The 18,333-nt window shown below is 41.0% G+C and overlaps 1 protein-coding gene across 2 annotated transcripts; it reads right to left on the bottom strand.

Annotated features, from left to right (window-relative positions):
* lactb2 (lactamase, beta 2) lies at nt 1–10,975 on the bottom strand. 2 transcript variants are annotated; one of them, XM_029642542.2, is made up of 7 exons: nt 10,684–10,975; nt 10,326–10,489; nt 10,037–10,160; nt 9,661–9,839; nt 9,199–9,347; nt 935–1,022; nt 1–831 (listed from the first exon to the last, which is right to left on the bottom strand). In XM_029642542.2, the coding sequence occupies exons 1-7, from the start codon at nt 10,803–10,805 to the stop codon at nt 785–787; spliced, it is 873 nt and encodes a 290-aa protein (XP_029498402.1). In that variant the 5' UTR covers nt 10,806–10,975; the 3' UTR covers nt 1–784. The 2 variants fall into 2 exon arrangements, with proteins under 2 accessions (XP_029498402.1, XP_029498403.1); XM_029642543.2 differs by having other exon boundaries at nt 10,362–10,489.
* Between the last annotated feature and the right edge of the window lie 7,358 nt (nt 10,976–18,333).

Genomic DNA, 18,333 nt, shown 5'->3' with positions numbered 1-18,333 from the left:
TTTGTTCTATATTGAAAAACAATGTATTTATTAGAAGGCATCTGTACATTTTACATTATAGATTCATACAGTTTGATCTGGGTTTCTCAATAGAAAGGAACAATAAGATCACTTCACAGGGTTTAAATGTGCTTCATCTTAGTTTATCAGAGTTAAGCTGTCCACAGTAACATTCTGAAAGTAGTACAACTCATAATGCCCAAATGTCCAAGATCAGCATATTAGCAATAATAATAATACTTGTGGGGCTGCTTATATTTGTCCTGTTACACACATGTATAAGTTTGTAATGGAAATGTGTTTCTTGCATATCCCAACTCCCCCTGAGCTGCTACAGGAATTGGGGTCACGGCCAGGGTCACCAATGGAGCAATTGGGGTTAAGTGCCTTGCTCAAGGGCATAGCAAGATTTCTTACCTTCTTGGCTCTGGGATTTCAAACCAGCAACATTTCTGTTATTGGCCTAACCCTCGAACCTTGAGGCTATCTGTCGATGAATGAGGGGTATAAATGAGGGGTACCCACCAGTGCATTTGCAGCTCCCTATATTGATGTGCCATATTTTAACACCCCTTTAGCTGTCTTAAGACAAAGTACAGACATTAAATAATTGCAGTTCTATAAAGAATTACAAAGTAAGATTCTTGCAAATACTCTTTACTTCACGTCAAACAAGCCCAGTTGTGTGTGGGACAGGGAAATGTGAATCATTTGAATCCAAGATTACATGTGTCCTTTGTTAGGGATGTCATTTTTCAACAGATGAATCGGATTAAATCATTGATCACAAATTACTTTTCCATTTGTTGGTGTGAGAAGAATCATCACTAGCTGAAAGAAAAATAGTAAATGAAAAAATGTTAACTACTGGAAAATGGTAATACATTAACCGAATGGTGTAACATAATGTAATGTAAGTGAAATTAAGACATACCAACAGTTATTTTCCCCTCCTTCTCCAGTTTCTTTAGGTGATGCACAAGGTTCACCTCTGCTGCTCTATGCAGATGTTCAGGTGTCTCCTTTTGCAGAAAAGTACATTTTACAAAATGGGTTACAAAGTAGATTATTCATGGTAGAGGTTTTCAAGGGTGCAAAAAGTTGGAACCATTCCGAGGTTTTCCCATCCGACCCGATATGCATAAATTATATATTTTTAAAACTGAGACCATAAGACAGTCAGACCCGTTCCGAAAAGGCCCCTTGAAAAAAACATACAAAATGTTGGGTCTGTTGGACCCGTGAAGATCTCTAATTCATGGGTTGCACCTCTGTCATTGTTGTCAACATCCCACAGCCACCGCAGCCATATTGATGCTCAAAAGTAGAACAGGGACAAATGACTTTGAAAAGGGGCTAATGACTTTGCCTAAATTACACTATAGGGGCTTATGATGACATTGCTAGTACACAGAGTATTTAGTAGGAAACAACTTTTCATCATGTTTTCAAATTTACTTTAGACAGATGGCAATGTTGTCATTAGCTAGCAAAGTTCATCAAATCAAATTTCATTTCCATCACATGCCCCAAATACAACTGGTGTAGACTTTATAGTGAAATTATTGCTTACGAAACTTTCCCAACGATGCAGAGTTTAAAAAATTATATACAAAACTAGTAACTAACACAAGGAATAAAATAAAATACACAAACGGTATTTGGTATTTTATTAGGATCCTCATTTGCTGTTGCAAAAATGTGCAGCTAATCTACCTGGTGTCCACAAAAAACATGAAACAATGGAACTATATACAGGGAGTAACAGTACCAGATCAATGTGCAGAGGTATGAGGTACTTGAGGTAGATATGTAGACGAAGCCACAGTAAAATGACTAGCAAAAATAGCACTCAAAAATAGCTAGCAATGCTAACATTAGCTAGATCAAATCTGGAGATCTCCCCTCAATCTTAGCTAGCTACTGTAGCTAACATTATACTGCATCTAGGTTTTCCTACTAATTATTTGCCTTCTTTAGAGATGTCATCCGTTTTCAAGTCACAGTAATGCACTTTTGATTAAATCTTCATCAGTCCTAAAACAAACATTCAAAACAAAATTGTGACCGAATGTGCAACCCATATAATTCTATAGGCAAAGCAGTGTTAGTAGGCTTTGGATGATGTAACATTATTTGGTCAGCATCTACACATACCGAATATTTACCAAAATGTAACCAAAGGAGGTTCAGGACCTGGTTGCATAAAACACCTTAAGTTACCTTTAAGGGGAAAGTTTCCCCTTAAAGTTAAGTCAGTTGCACAAAACATTTTAAGGTGAATTTCCCCCTTAAATTAAGTTAAAAAGTTATGGTGCCCACGAAGTCCCTTAACTGCTTCATTCAGTATGGATATCAATGTAAACAGCACTTGTGGATGTTGCCTTCATCTGCTCTGGTTACAAAAGTTTGAACATCAAAAAGCTATCTACTTAGCTAAACGATGGAAGATGCACAATCCATGGCTATAAAGATAGCTGGCTAGTTACAGTGGTTCCTCCTTTAAAAGTTGTGTCATACTGCAGCACACCTTCCGGGCTGTAGCAGAATTCTATGGCACATTATTTAACATTTTTAACATTAATGCAAGTTAGTGCTAGTTTGACTACCAGAGGGCATCTTTGAGAAGCATTTGATAGTCTTCCATATATATTAGCATTACTAGATAATTTAAAACCTTTTTTGTAAGAACATAGGATATGGGACTGATTTTAAGAAATGTAGCTTAATTCATTTGATTAATATTATGGTGTTTGTATTTCAAGAAAAACAAACAACGAAACACTCAGGGTTTCCGTTAGGATGGAACGGAAAATATGGCACTGTAAAACGTGACGGTCAGAAGTAGGCTACAGCATAAGAGGATTGGAGGATTCTAAGTTAATATCTAAGGGGCATAACATTTCCACACCATAATTGCAGTGTAAACCCAATAATCAAACAGAGATTCAGTGAAAATTTAAAAAATTGCATTGATTTATCAAGACCAGTCAACATGCTTGTCTCAGAGCAGTGCGAAACGATGCTGAAATAGTTATTGCTTCAAATCCTATTGCTTCTAACTTGAAAATTCTCTTTAAATAAATAAGACCTACACCACTTTTAACAGCACATTACTCAACACTAGTGAGACTCATTTTGCCTACGGTAGGCCTACAGTATATCGGAAAATATTTTTTTCAATGACGTGACTCTACGCCAATAATTACATTTAGAAAATCAAATAAAATTTTATTTGTCACATACACATGGTTAGCATATGTTGATGCGAGTGTAGCGAAATATTTGTGCTTCTAGTTCCGACAATGCAGTAATAACCAACGAGTAATCGAACCTGAAACTTTCACAACAACTGCCTTATACACACAAGTGTAAAGGGATGAAGAATATGTACATAAAGATATATGAATGAGTGATGGTACAGAACGGCATAGGCAAGATGCAGTAGATGGTATCGAGTACAGTATATACATATGAGATGAGTAATGTAGGGTATGTAAACATATTAAGTGTCATTGTTTAAAGTGGCTAGTGATAAAAAAAAATACATAAATTCTTCCAATATTAAAGTGGCTGGAGTTGAGTCATTGTGTTGGCAGCAACCACTCAATGTTAGTGGTGGCTGTTTAACAGTCTGATGGCCTTGAGATAGAAGCTGTTTTTCAGTCTCTCGGTCCCTTCTTTGATGCACCTGTACTGACCTCGCCTTCTGGATGATAGCGGGGTGAACAGGCAGTGGCTCGGGTGGTTGTTGTCCTTGATGATCTTTATGGCCTTCCTGTGACATCAAGTGGTGTAGGTGTCCTGGAGGGCAGGTAGTTTGCCCCCGGTGATGCGTTGTGCAGACCTCACTATCCTCTGGAGAGCCTTATGGTTGTGGGTGGAGCAGTTGCCGTACCAGGGAGTGATACAGTCTGACAGTATGCTCTCGATTGTGCATCTGTAAAAGTTTGTGAGTGCTGTTGGTGACAAGCCGAATTTCTTCAGCCTCCTGAGGTTGAAGAGGCGCTGCTGCGCCTTCTTCACAACGCTGTCTGTGTGGGTGGACCAGTTCAGTTTGTCCGTGATGTGTACGCCGAGGAACTTAAAACTTTCTACCCTCTCCACTACTGTCCCGTTGATGTGGATAGGGGGGTGCTCCCTCTGCTGTTTCCTGAAGTCCACGATCATCTCCTTTGTTTTGTTGACATTGAGTGTGAGGTTATTTTCCTGACACCACACTCCGAGGGCCCTCACCTCCTCCCTGTAGGCCGTCTCGTCGTTGTTGGTAATCAAGCCTACCACTGTAGTGTCGTCTGCAAACTTGATGATTGAGTTGGAGGCGTGCATGGCCACGCAGTCGTGGGTGAACAGGGAGTACAGGAGAGGTCTCAGAACGCACCCTTGTGGGGCCCCCAGCATCAGCGGGAATGGAGGATTCTAAATGAATATCTAATAGGCATTTTTTGTTAAAATCTGTGAGAATATCTGAAAATATCTAAGGGACTTTTATACAATTCTAAATTAATTAATAATAATAATAATCACTTTGTTGAAGAAGTTAAGGTATTTTTGGAGAGGATTTTGTTTTCATTTAACCTAGAGTGAGTGAGAAAAAGGCCATTTTTGAACATGGGGTGAGACATTCTCACTAATTTGTAAATAAAGCCAGTTTGTTTTTTAGAATGATTTATTTCTGGAGAAACCAAAAGCCACAATGTCCCAAATAATTAGTATCTACCTTTCCAATTACTTTTAGAGTTTGGGATTTACAAATGTGTGCTTTTCATGTAATTTTTAAGAATAACTTTTGACTGACGCCTTTAGTGAGAGGTCTAATTCTTTAATATTTAATCATATCTGCCCACCCAATTCATATCTAAAGGGACATTTTTTGCACCATTATTAGTTACGTTGTTTTAGTTTGAACGTGCAGACAGGCACTAAGAACAGCGGGAACATTTCCCTAGTCAGCGCCATAATTAATGCAATGCCCCTTAAAGTGTTGCTCTGTGCTACCCTGTGGTACGGGTTGGGGGTCCAACCCCCCTCCACCATGGGCTAGGTCTGTCTTCTGTGCGCTGCTCTGTGGCCCGTCCCGTGCCTCCTGCTCTCATGCCTTGAACCTCGTGCGCCTACCTAATCTGAAAACAAGACTCCCTAAATTGTATCAGCATATCGATTGCGCAACCAGGGGTGGTAAAACCTTGGATCATTGTTACTCTAACTTCCGCGACGCATATAAGGCCCTGCCCCGCCCCCCTTTCGGAAAAGCTGACCACGACTCCATTTTGTTGATCCCTGCCTACAGGCAGAAACTTAAACAAGAGGCTCCCACACTGAGGTCTGTCCAACGCTGGTCAGACCAAGCTGACTCCACACTCCAAGACTGCTTCCATCACGTGGACTGGGACATGTTTCGTATTGCGTCAGATAAAAATATTGACGAATACGCTGATTCGGTGTGCGAGTTCATTAGAACGTGCTTTGAAGATGTCGTTCCCATAGCAACGATAAAAACATTCCCTAACCAGAAACCGTGGATTGATGGCAGCATTCGCGTGAAACTGAAAGCGCGAACCACTGCTTTTAAATCAGGGCAAGGTGTCTGGCAACATGACCGAAAACAAACAGTGCAGCTATTCCCTCCGCAAGGCTATTAAACAAGCTAAGTGTCAGTACAGAGACAAAGTAGAATCTCAATTCAACGGCTCAGACACAAGAGGCATGTGGCAGGGTCTACAGTCAATCACGGACTACAAGAAGAAACCCAGCCCAGTCACGGACCAGGATGTCTTGCTCCCAGGCAGACTAAATAACTTTTTTGCCCGCTTTGAGGACAATACAGTGCCATGACACGGCCTGCAACGAAAACATGCGGTCTCTCCTTCACTGCAGCCGAGGTGAGTAAGACATTTAAACGTGTTAACCCTCGCAAGGCTGCAGGCCCAGACGGCATCCCCAGCCGCGCCCTCAGAGCATGCGCAGACCAGCTGGCTGGTGTGTTTACGGACATATTCAATCAATCCCTATACCAGTCTGCTGTTCCCACATGCTTCAAGAGGGCCACCATTGTTCCTGTTCCCAAGAAAGCTAAGGTAACTGAGCTAAACGACTACCGCCCCGTAGCACTCACTTCCGTCATCATGAAGTGCTTTGAGAGACTAGTCAAGGACCATATCACCTCCACCCTACCTGACACCCTAGACCCACTCCAATTTGCTTACCGCCCAAATAGGTCCACAGACGATGCAATCTCAACCACACTGCACACTGCCCTAACCCACCTGGACAAGAGGAATACCTATGTGAGAATGCTGTTCATCGACTACAGCTCGGCATTCAACACCATAATACCCTCCAAGCTCGTCATCAAGCTCGAGACCCTGGGTCTCGACCCCGCCCTGTGCAACTGGGTACTGGACTTCCTGACGGGCCACCCCCAGGTGGTGATGGTAGGCAACAACATCTCCTCCCCGCTGATCCTCAACACGGGGGCCCCACAAGGGTGCGTTCTGAGCCCTCTCCTGTACTCCCTGTTCACCCACGACTGCGTGGCCACGCACGCCTCCAACTCAATCATCAAGTTTGCGGACGACACAACAGTGGTAGGCTTGATTACCAACAACGACGAGACAGCCTACAGGGAGGAGGTGAGGGCCCTCGGAGTGGGGTGTCAGGAAAATAACCTCACACTCAACAAAACTAAGGAGATGATTGTGGACTTCAGGAAACAGCAGAGGGAACACCCCCCTATCCACATCGATGGAACAGTAGTGGAGAGGGTAGCAAGTTTTAAGTTCCTCGGCATACACATCACAGACAAACTGAATTGGTCCACTCACACTGACAGCGTCGTGAAGAAGGCGCAGCAGCGCCTCTTCAACCTCAGGAGGCTGAAGAAATTTGGCTTGTCACCAAAAGCACTCACAAACTTCTACAGATGCACAATCGAGAGCATCCTGGCGGGCTGTATCACCGCCTGGTACGGCAACTGCTCCGCCCTCAACCGTAAGGCTCTCCAGAGGGTAGTGAGGTCTGCACAACGCATCACCGGGGGCAAACTACCTGCCCTCCAGGACACCTACACCACCCGATGTTACAGGAAGGCCATAAAGATCATCAAGGACATCAACCACCCGAACCACTGCCTGTTCACCCCGCTATCATCCAGAAGGCGAGGTCAGTACAGGTGCATCAAAGCTGGGACCGAGAGACTGAAAAACAGCTTCTATCTCAAGGCCATCAGACTGTTAAACAGCCACCACTAACATTGAGTGGCTGTTGCCAACACACTGTCATTGACACTGACCCAACTCCAGCCACTTTAATAATGGGAATTGATGGGAAATGATGTAAATATATCACTAGCCACTTTAAACAATGCTACCTTATATAATGTTACTTACCCTACATTATTCATCTCATATGCATATACTGTACTCTACATCATCGACTGCATCCTTATGTAATACATGTATCACTAGCCACTTTAACTATGCCACTTTGTTTATATACTGTACTCTACATCATCGACTGCATCCTTATGTAATACATGTATCACTAGCCACTTTAACTATGCCACTTTGTTTACTTTGTATACATACTCATCTCATATGTATATACTGTACTCGATACCATCTACTGTATGCTGCTCTGTACCATCACTCATTCATATATCCTTATGTACATATTCTTTATCCCCTTACACTGTGTATAAGACAGTAGTTTTAGAATTGTTAGTTAGATTACTTGTTGGTTATCACTGCATTGTCGGAACTAGAAGCACAAGCATTTCGCTACACTCGCATTAACATCTGCTAACCATGTGTATGTGACAAATAAATTTGATTTGATTTGATTTGATCTCTGTGGATAGTATATCCAGGGGCGGCAGGGTAGCCTAGTGGTTAGAGCGTTGGACTAGTAACCGAAAGGTTGCAAGTTCAAATCCCAGAGCTGACAAGGTACAAATCTGTCGTTCTGCCCCTGAACAGGCAGTTAACCCACTGTTCCTAGGCCGTCATTGAAAATAAGAATTTGTTCTTAACTGACTTGCCTAGTAAAATAAAGGTAAAATAAAATAAATAAAATAAATATATTGTCCTGCTAGAAACGTTTGCAGAATTCACAGCATGCTACGCTTGTGAAAAACAGGGTTAATAATATATCTGTGAAAATATCTAATCATTCTAAATAATTTAATAATAATAATAATTGCTTTGTTTTAAAAATAAAAATAACGACATTTTGTTTTCAAATAACGTAAAGTGAGCGAGAAAAAGGCCATTCTTGAACATGGGGTGAGACATTGTTACTAATTTGTAAATAAAGCCAGATTGTTATTTAGAATGATTTATTTCTGTTTTTAGAGGGAGAGAAATCAAAAGCCTACCATCACCTCATGGGTCTCCCAGTCGTGGCCGGCACAGGTATTGAACCAGCATCAGTTTGCACTGTGATGCAGTGTCTTAGACCCGCTGCCCCACTCGGGCGCTGTACAACGTGACTTTAGGCTACAGTACTACAGTAAGAGCAAAGTAATCCTAACATTTCCACACCCTAATTGTAGTCTAAGATTCTCTTAGAATAAAAACCTTAGTGTAACAACAGTTTTAGTAAGTGATACTGAAGTCGTGCACAATTATCAGTTTCTATTTAGGTTTATGTAGCCCATTCATTGTCAGTTAGACACACAGTAGCGCCTTGGGATCCAAAAGCATAATCAGTGCTCTAACTCCCCCTTGCGCTGGTCTGGAGCAATGAAGTAGTGACGCAGGGTACCGTACTAAACTACAAAACTTTTAGTGGAGCAACCATTGTAGCTATAGCTACTCTATAAGCTAGCTTGACGTACTAGAAAGTAATATAAACAAGTTTAGAAAAAAAGTAACTTCAATAAATGTGGTTTACTATTTTCTGAAGCAATTTGGTTATCCTGTCTTGATTGCAGAAGTCCTATTTTGTTATCTCACAAAACGAGTCAGTGAATCGTGCCATTTCCATGGTAACCAGATACTCTTTCTGCCATACACGTCTTCAAACTCCTGTAAAACCCCTTAAGAATGCCCTTACGTAAAGGAAATATTTGAGGGGCTCTATGCAACGCCCTTGAACAATTCCCTTAGATAAAGGGAAATTATTCCTTAAGGGATTAAGGGAAACACTTAAGATGTTCTATGCAACCGGGCCCCTAACTTTAAGTTGTAATGTGCAAACCTTGTAGACGACTTTGACCAGTTCCATAGATGAAAATGTGTTCCCTCCGGCTGCCTGGAGGACACTGAGGATCTGTTGCTCTCTGAGGTTTCTATGGCTGATGTAATGCTGGATCTTAGAACCAGCGTCTTGGACCACAGGTCCATGACCTAAAGAAATGAATTTGGGAAGAAAGTAACGTATATGTTTTTGTATCAAGTCCTATGCATAGCTGATATAGCTGTAAATGTAAACTAGTAATCTGAAGAAGAGCCTCTCAAATCATGATGTCATGTGGCTTCAGACATCTATATATTTTTGTCCACTTAATGACACACTCTACGTCCCAATTGGCACCCTATTCACTATTTAGTGCACTACCAGGGCATATGGACAAAATTACTGCACTAAATAGGGAATAAGGTGCCATTTGGGACGCATTCCCATGAGTTTTAAGAAGTGTTTTAGAGCTCAATAACAAACCTGGGTATATTAGGTCAGCCTGTGAGTCCAGCAGAATTTGCAGAGATTTCATATAGTCATAGAGATCTTCAAACACGGCCGTTCCCTCCCCCAAAATACAGTCTCCTGAGAAGATGGCCTTCTCTTCCTCCAAAACAAGGGCCATGTGGTCATCTGTGTGTCCTGGGGTGAACAGGACTCTGCGCGCGCACACAAATACACACACCCACAGTTATACATAGAGCCATAATAAAGCTTATGCACTTCACAGTGCTTGACTTGGACTGAAATAGGTGCCGGGACTGTTTATATTTAGGTGCCGGTACTGAGCTCCGGTGAGCTGCTGCCCAAGTCAAACACTGGCACTACACTATTTACACAGTAACGTTACACTTACTTCAGTGTGGCCCCCTCAGTTTCTATGACGTCTCCATGTTTCAGGTAAGTGTACGTCTTACTTGGTCCTATTCTTTCATCAGTTGGGGGAGAGCGAGGGAGTTTACTTACTTGTAACTCAGAACCTGCGAGGAGAAATAAAAGCACATAGGCACACAAGCGATGTGTGGCTTTCTGAGTCAGCGTCAACAAAAAGCACATAACGCCCTGGACCAGATCTAAAAGGCCTCTGAAGCTGTCAATCTGTGGCTGACAAAATGAGACAGTTACTATCGTCAGGTGTCACTCACTTCCAGTAATGTCTCTGCAGATGTCGATCACCCCACCTGTATGGTCGTGATGCCAATGGGTGACAATGATCTCCTGGATGGCAGTGTTGAACTGGCTCAAGGCTTGTTGGAGACTGCTGATGTACTCAGGGACGGCAGGCTCTCCTGTGTCTATCAACACTCGCCTTAAAACAACAATTTAATTCATGCAGTTTGATACTTTTGTGTAGTTTCCATATCCATAACACTCTTTCAATAAAATTGTACTACATTAGACCTTCAACTGAAAATGGATAGGCACGCATGAAGCAATGCTGTCCAAGGGGGGAAATGCGAGGCTAGTACAGGTGTGGAATACATTTCCACAAAACGAAAATACCTTTTCCCCGTTCCAACTAAATACGTATTGGTTCCTTGTAGTGTCATTGGACCGGGGTTGCATCCCAGGATTCGCACAACTCTGGACGATAGCTGCTCGATACGAGGGAGTATTGCACTCATGGTTCACGACGCAATCAGGTACGTATATCAATTGTGCTAACTCAAAGACCCGTGCAATGTGAAAATAAAAACTGTAGTCCAAGACGCTGAAGTTGTAAATTAGCTTTGAACTTCACCTCTCCGATGTAAATAAACATTGACCTGGAGTGGAGGATTACTTCCTGTGTGACGTGGCACCTCACCTCGTTTCAAAATAAAAGCCTCATTATCCAAATAAAAGTGTTTGCTAAAAGTCATAACAATTTAGTCTCAAACTACAAAACGATTGCATATAATTTCATAATAATTATAGTACATCGTAAATACTGCCCCCCCCCCAATTTTTTAAAATATTTTTAGATTTTTATATATATATATATATTTATAGATGGCAATGACAGACACAAGCACGAGATGGTAGTAACTGAGCTAGGTCAATAGGTAGAGCCATTGTCAAATCTTATTCATAGATACATGGTTAATCAATTGACTATATCAGTATGTTGTAGATAAAGTGTGACAGAATAATAAGATAATTACGATTTATGATAAACACATTTGCACATTTCTCTGTAGAAAAAAAACAAGAACGACCGTTTTCAGCACAAACTGTTGAAAACAACTATACGTTATGTTTGTGTGAGCATTTGTTTCTTTCCAGCTTAAATATCACATTGGGTTTGTTTAGCCTCTGTAAGTGTATTGACTTTAATTATTTATAGTAAGTAAAGCTAAATGATTTTTGTCTGCGGTCATCGGCATAAATGTAACAGACCTTCACACATTTCTACATGTCATTTATTACACGATTTAACACCAACTCATTTAATATGTTTTGACTTTGCAGTTCCTATGCATTGGCCGTATTGTCATCATATAGAATATAAGGGACAGCATGATCTTAAATAAAGCTGTGTGATATTTATTTTATTCATTCTATTACCCCCCTAAGTGCTTCATGAGTAATAGTACATGCATTACAAGAGATCAATACAGTCAAATTAACCCATAAAACTGACATAGGATGCAGCTGTAAATCGTACAATGGGTCCAACTACACCCATAACACAACCCATCCCACTGAATGCTGTGTTTGATATTTGTCTCTCATAAATTGTGACCTATAAAAATGGCTGCTTGGTCTATATAATATTTACAGGAGCGTTGAGAGGTAGCAGAGACCTTTTCTAAATTAAATGGATCCTGCCATCTGGGTATCAGGGCCCTTTTCTTCTCTTCTCTCCCTCTGTAATTACACAACATAATGGCTGTGCAATCTGTCTGTAATCTCACATTATAATCACTCTGCTTTCCTTCCCTCTGCACCTCTCTCCACTGCTGCTTAATTCAATATAAATGTAAATGACCGGGAGAAAGAATGGAGAAAGAAATGTAGAAATCTCATTTTTATTTACATGCCTAATCACAATAAATTGTTTTGTGTGAATTTTGGTGAAATATGAATGGGGTCGCAGAGGATAAGGGAAAATGAGAGAAGTTTGAGGGTGTTTGAAGAATCCTTTGGTTAAAGCGTTTTATTTCACAAATCCATCATAGTGCCCTTGTTATAGGCTTACTGAACCATAGTGCTATTCAGACATGAACTATTTCTTCCATTTAAAAACACCACAGAACCCTTCATAATTCATAGAAATAAGGAATATAACGGCACTAATTTTATCATAATTTATTATTGAAAATGCTCAAAAACGTTGCGTAATTACGTCTCCCATTTAGAAACTTAATTTACCAATGGTTTAAATGGAGAGAGAGACTGGGAGAGAGAGAGAGAAGGAGAGAGACAGAGGGAGAGAAACCAGCTCATTGGACCAAAGACACGTTGCGTTAATAATGTATGACTAAGCAGGTGTAGCAGGATGAGAGTTTAAATATGGATTATAGATAACAGACATTTTAGGGTAGATGCCTGATGTGTAATCTCTCAACTGTCCTTCAACAAATCACTGCAATATATACACCCACTAATATTTTATGGGAGCAGTTGTGAGGATGCCAGAGTCACAATTATCTCTTGAATATCCCACTTTGCTTGTGTTGTTATCAAAGTATTATTATCCAAATACAGTCTCTACTTCGCCTATGTATTTCTTATACTATTCTGACTGTACTCCATATATCTGCTGTTTACTAGTTTCATCATTCAGAATCCTTGTATTCAAGCAATATCTCACCGTTCATTACACCCCTAAACCTAACCCTGTCAGTCCCGAGTCCATTCAAATGAGACACAAGCAATGATGTATGCATGAGCCCTGAGTGCAGTGAAGGACTCTTCAAGTCAAAGTTGTGATAAAATTTTCTTTGCGTCTGCATAAACCCTTCTTGAAATGTATCAACATGTTCGGTCCCCTGACAAACCTTTGACTGCCTTGTATGATGTCACCACCAATGAAGGATGCTTGACTTGTTACTATCCCTCCTTTTGCTGTGATGAAACATCGACGGGTCTGTAGTGGATTGAGAGCTTGAAGTTCCTCTGTGTCCACATCACTAAGGAATTAACATGGTCCACACACACCCACACAGTTGTGAAGAGGGCACTACAACGCTTCTTCCCCCTCGGGAGGATGAAAATGTTTGACATGGGCCCTCAGATCCTCAAAAAGGTCTACAGCTGCACCATTGAGAGGATCTTGACTGGCTGCATCACCACTTGGTACGGCAACTTCAAGGCACCAGACCGCAAGATGCTACAGAGGGTGGTGATCACTGGGGCCGAGCTCCCTGCCATCCAGGACCACTACAATATACCAGGTGGTGTCAGAGGAAGACCCAAAAAATGGTCTAAGACTTCAGCCAACCAAGCCATAGACTGTTTTCTCTGCAACCGCACGACAAGCGGTATCAGTACACCAAGTCTGGAACCAACAGGACCCTGAACAGCTTCTACACCCAAGGCATTAGACTGCTAAACAAGACCTCTAAATAGCTAATCAAATGGCTACCCAGACTACCTGCATTGACCTTTTTTGCACTAACTCTCTTGCACTGACTATGCACACACACTAGACTCTACCCACACATACTTACACTGACACCCCAACACACACACACACACACACACACACACACACACACACACACACACACACACACATAACACACGCACACATGCATACTAGCACTACACACACACTCTCTCTTTCACACACACACACACACATAATTTCACACTCACCACATACACTGCTGCTACTGTATTTTATCCTGCTGTCTAGTGACTTTAGCCCTACCTGTAGCTACCTCAATTACCTCATACCCATCGACTCGGAACTGGTACTCCCTGTATATAGGCATGTTATTTTTTACTAGTTATTGTTATTCATTATTCACTGTATAGTTAGTTACTTCTCGTGTCACTGTTTCATATTTTTTTCAATCTTTCACTCTGCATTGTTGGAAATGAGTAAGCATTTCACTGTTAGTTAGTCTGCATCTGTTGGTTACGAAATATGTGACAAATAAAATTGGATTTGATTGAGCTTCTTGTAGTCTACGTATAGGAATTAGGGATGAAAGTCTACGTGCTGTTCTTTTAAGTTCTGTCGCTAGAGGTCATATGGGGAAACAGGTGAGAGTGCTGAAAGGCAGACATTTATATAACAGAGTGGGATTGACAATTTACACCAGCAATGAAAGAGCAGGATGCTATTGATCTGTCCCCTACCCTGGCCACCGCACCGTATCAATTTTGCCAGCCAAAATCAATATGATGTGTATAACAAGGAGCTGAGAGCCTGGTCAGAAGTAGTGACCTATGTAGGGAATAGGGTGCCATTTAGGATGTAGCCAGACTCAGTTAGCCTAGCTTGCCTTACTCTACCACATTAGCATTCGCAATGTTTTCCTGTCTGACTGCTCCTGGCTCTTCACTAGAGTGGAGGGCTAGCTAGATATTGCTTAATTAGTTTCATCAGCAGGAATACATTAAATCCAGTCACACCGAGAGACAATGAGCCCCTTTGTGCCCCTCCGTGAAAACATATTCAAGTGTATTGATTTTCCACACTGAATAAAACCTCCCTTTGATACTTGAGAGAGAGAGAGCTGCTGTCATCAAGGCAAAGGGTGGCTACTTTGAAGAATCTCAAATATAAAATATATTTTGATTTGTTTAACACTTTTTTGGGGTTACTACATGTTTCCATATGCCTTATTTCATAATTTTGATGTCTCCACGATTATTCTACAATGTAGAAAATAGTAAAAATAAAGAAAAAGGCTTGACTGAGTAGGTGTGTCCAAACTTTTGACTGGTACTGAAATCATTTAACTTGATTTGCTGTTTGTATTGCCTCCTGATTTATCAGACATTTTCTTATTTGCTTATTCTTATTCATTTTCTTATTCAATTCATACCCGCCGTACAGTTCAATGAATCCATCTGTTGTCCCTGTATAGTAGATCGCTCCTTTGAGTGGGAGAGGTCAATCTGATCTGATAAAATATGTTGATTATTTCATGGGGTTGGACTGTCGGACGGAACACTGTGGATGCATGTGGCATTTTGGCAACTTTATATCAGAGTTGTGCATGTTGTCATAGAAATAGATAAGAGATAAGAGGACTCATCATTGATATTATTTGTTTTAGCAAGGACAATGCCATTGAGGGATTGCACAGTTTTAAAGTATTCAACTAGGTGGGGATTCCTATGAGTTGGAAGCAATCAGCCAATGAAGAAGAAGAAAATGGACTACTTGAAAATTGAGATGTTGCTCATGTTGTAACAGATGCTAGAATTGCACAGATACAAATATGAGGCCTCTATATATCTCTATGGCCTGTTGTTCAGAGGAGTATCTGCCCTCTTATTAGCTTCAATGGTCCCATCTGATCTCGCCTTCTCCTGCCTGCCTTCCATATTTGAGGACATGTATTTCCATTGTTAGAGCGGTCACTCGAATATCTTGTCAATATAATAGACCGATTATACTCGACCCGCTCAGTTTTCCACCACAAAACACCAAAAGATTGTCAAAAAGAGTAGAACCAGCTCACCTGCTTTTACACTAACATATGACTATCAGATGTTACATTTTCTTTAGAATAGTTTTTTTTTAAGGAAAAGATTCACCATATTATTGAATTATCCATGTGGTCTTTATTAAAGGGCACTTCATTTAATATAACGGCCTTGTAAAATTCAAAGGATCTTAAATGGCACTCTTTTCATGGAATGACCCTACAGTACTTTGGTTCAAATCAAATCAAGCTTTATTTATACAGCACATTTCAGACAGGTCTGTTAAAATATCTCTTTTTAAATATGTCCACAGTTTTGGCCCCCCTCAGGTTCTCTGGCAGGGTATTCCAGAGGCTGGGGGCATAGTAACTAAAGACTGCCTCTCAATGCCTCTTGGTCCTAGGCTTTGGGATAGTTAAAAGGCCAGTGCCAGAGGACCTGAGGGACCTACTGGGTGTAAATAACTTAAAAACATGTCTGACATGTATTGAGGTGCACAATCGTGGAGTTTTTTAAAAACTGATAGAAGAATCTTAAATTAATTCTAAAACTCACAGGCAGCTAGTGCAGAGACCTTAAAACCGGTGTAATATGTGCTCTCCGTCTGGTCTTGGTCAGTATCCGTGCTGCAGCATTCTGTATGTTTTGCAGTTGACCTATGGCTTTCTTGGGTAGACCAGACAGGAGAGTGTAACAGTGCTCTTCTTGCGTTGTGTACAATCAGTCATCGACACGGAACTCCAACATGTAGCACCAGTCATGTAGATTTATTCTGATAGGAACGGCACAAAATTGCACGGCATGCAATGCACATCTCACCATCCAACTCTGCACTCACGCACGCTGGTTTGGTGCTTGTTCACTGGGCTAGTTACCAAAATAATACAATTACAATATACAATATAATATCTTTAACAATGTACCTGATAGGAACGGCACAAAATTGCACGTCATGCAATGCACATCTCACCATCCAACTCTGCACTCACGCACTGTACAAAATATATGAACCCCCCCACCAGATATAGTAAGTTGCTAGCTAGTACTGGCGGGAATTCTCTACAACAAATATTCTCCAAAAATCGCTGCATCTTATGTGTTGATGTTCGAATAACATTTACAAACAATTTGATATAAATTGTACATTTAAATCATCACTTGAGAGTATATAAATCACTTTTGATGTACCGCTGGTTTGGTGCTTGTTCACTGGGACGATTCTAACTGGAACAACCCCCCTCGTAAGCAAGCTACGCAAACCAGCCAATAAGATGCCATGTTGAGTAGGTGAAGGCAAGACAAACTCAAACCAAAACCCCATTGGCTTAACAATAAAGTGGCAAGGGGAATCACCAATATAACCCTGTTACAAGAGCATTACAGTAGTCAAGCCTGCTTGTAAATAAAAGCATGGAAGAGTCGCTCTGTATCAGCCTGGGAGAAACGGCCGCACCATGGCAATGTTCCTCAGGTGGTAAAAAGCTATTTTGGTCACATTCCTAATGTGTGATTCGAAATTGAGTACAGAATCTAAAATAACACATAGGTTTTTTACCTGGTGTTTTATCTTTAATGCCCATTAATTCAAATGTGCGGCCAGAATCTCTCTCTGCGCTTTGGATCCAAAAATAAGTACCTTGGTCTTGTCTTGATTTAGCTGGAGGAAGTTGTGAGCCATCCAAGTATTTAAATCACTAATACAGTCTAATAATTTAACCATGGAGCTAAAATCCTCTGGTGACACAGAAATGTAAAGTTGTGTATTGTCTGCGTGGCAGTGAAAACCAGTGTTGCGTTCTTGTCGCATGTGCGGAAGATCCAACACTTTTTTCATCTCGTTTAAAAAATATTCCTGGGCCAGATTGTGTTGTTGTTGCTATCAGTTGTTCGAAGTTGCGGTCATGGAGATTCCCAATCCTTTGATATATGTAGGTACCTGCTACCAATTGCCATGTTTAGCCCATTTGTTGTCTGTTTAAATCATGTAAAATTGTGTTTTGCACATACAAATAAAGCAAGTGGTGGATGTGAGAGATTATTACTTAGCAGCTTTCATCCCCTCAGGACTAAATTATGGCAGGTCCATTTGCCAATATGCTGATTCACGGCAGGCCCGTGTCTCAGGTTTATCTGGACTGGAGCCAACTCGATACAAACTGTCAGACAGTGGCAGGAAGCTACTGATTAAAGATGCCTAATAAAGGTTTTGTATAATTTCAGATAGTAGTATTGAAAGTAGAGTTCACGCCATCCAATTCTTATGATATTCTATGAATTCCAATTCGTACAATATTTTACAAATGTGTAAGTACTTAAGATCCCATTCGATCTCTTTAATATGAGCAGTCATGGAGCAAAACAATCCTGAGGAGCGAGAGAGAGAGAATTGGGATGTCCTGAAGTGCGACCACAGCATCTATTGCTGAATTGTTAATAGAAGCAGAGCACAGACTGAGGTGTGAATCCCCAAAGCTATGGCAAAGACTGTGCACCATATGGCAGTAGGCAAGGTTCCATGGCAGCTCTCTGCATGTGAAGAATCACACAGACACATGAACAGAA

The sequence above is a fragment of the Oncorhynchus nerka genome, linkage group LG9b (assembly GCF_034236695.1).
Source record: "Oncorhynchus nerka isolate Pitt River linkage group LG9b, Oner_Uvic_2.0, whole genome shotgun sequence".
Lineage (NCBI taxonomy): Eukaryota > Metazoa > Chordata > Actinopteri > Salmoniformes > Salmonidae > Oncorhynchus > Oncorhynchus nerka.
Note: the sequence above shows the minus strand (reverse complement) of the source record. Positions and strands in the feature narration are given on the sequence as shown.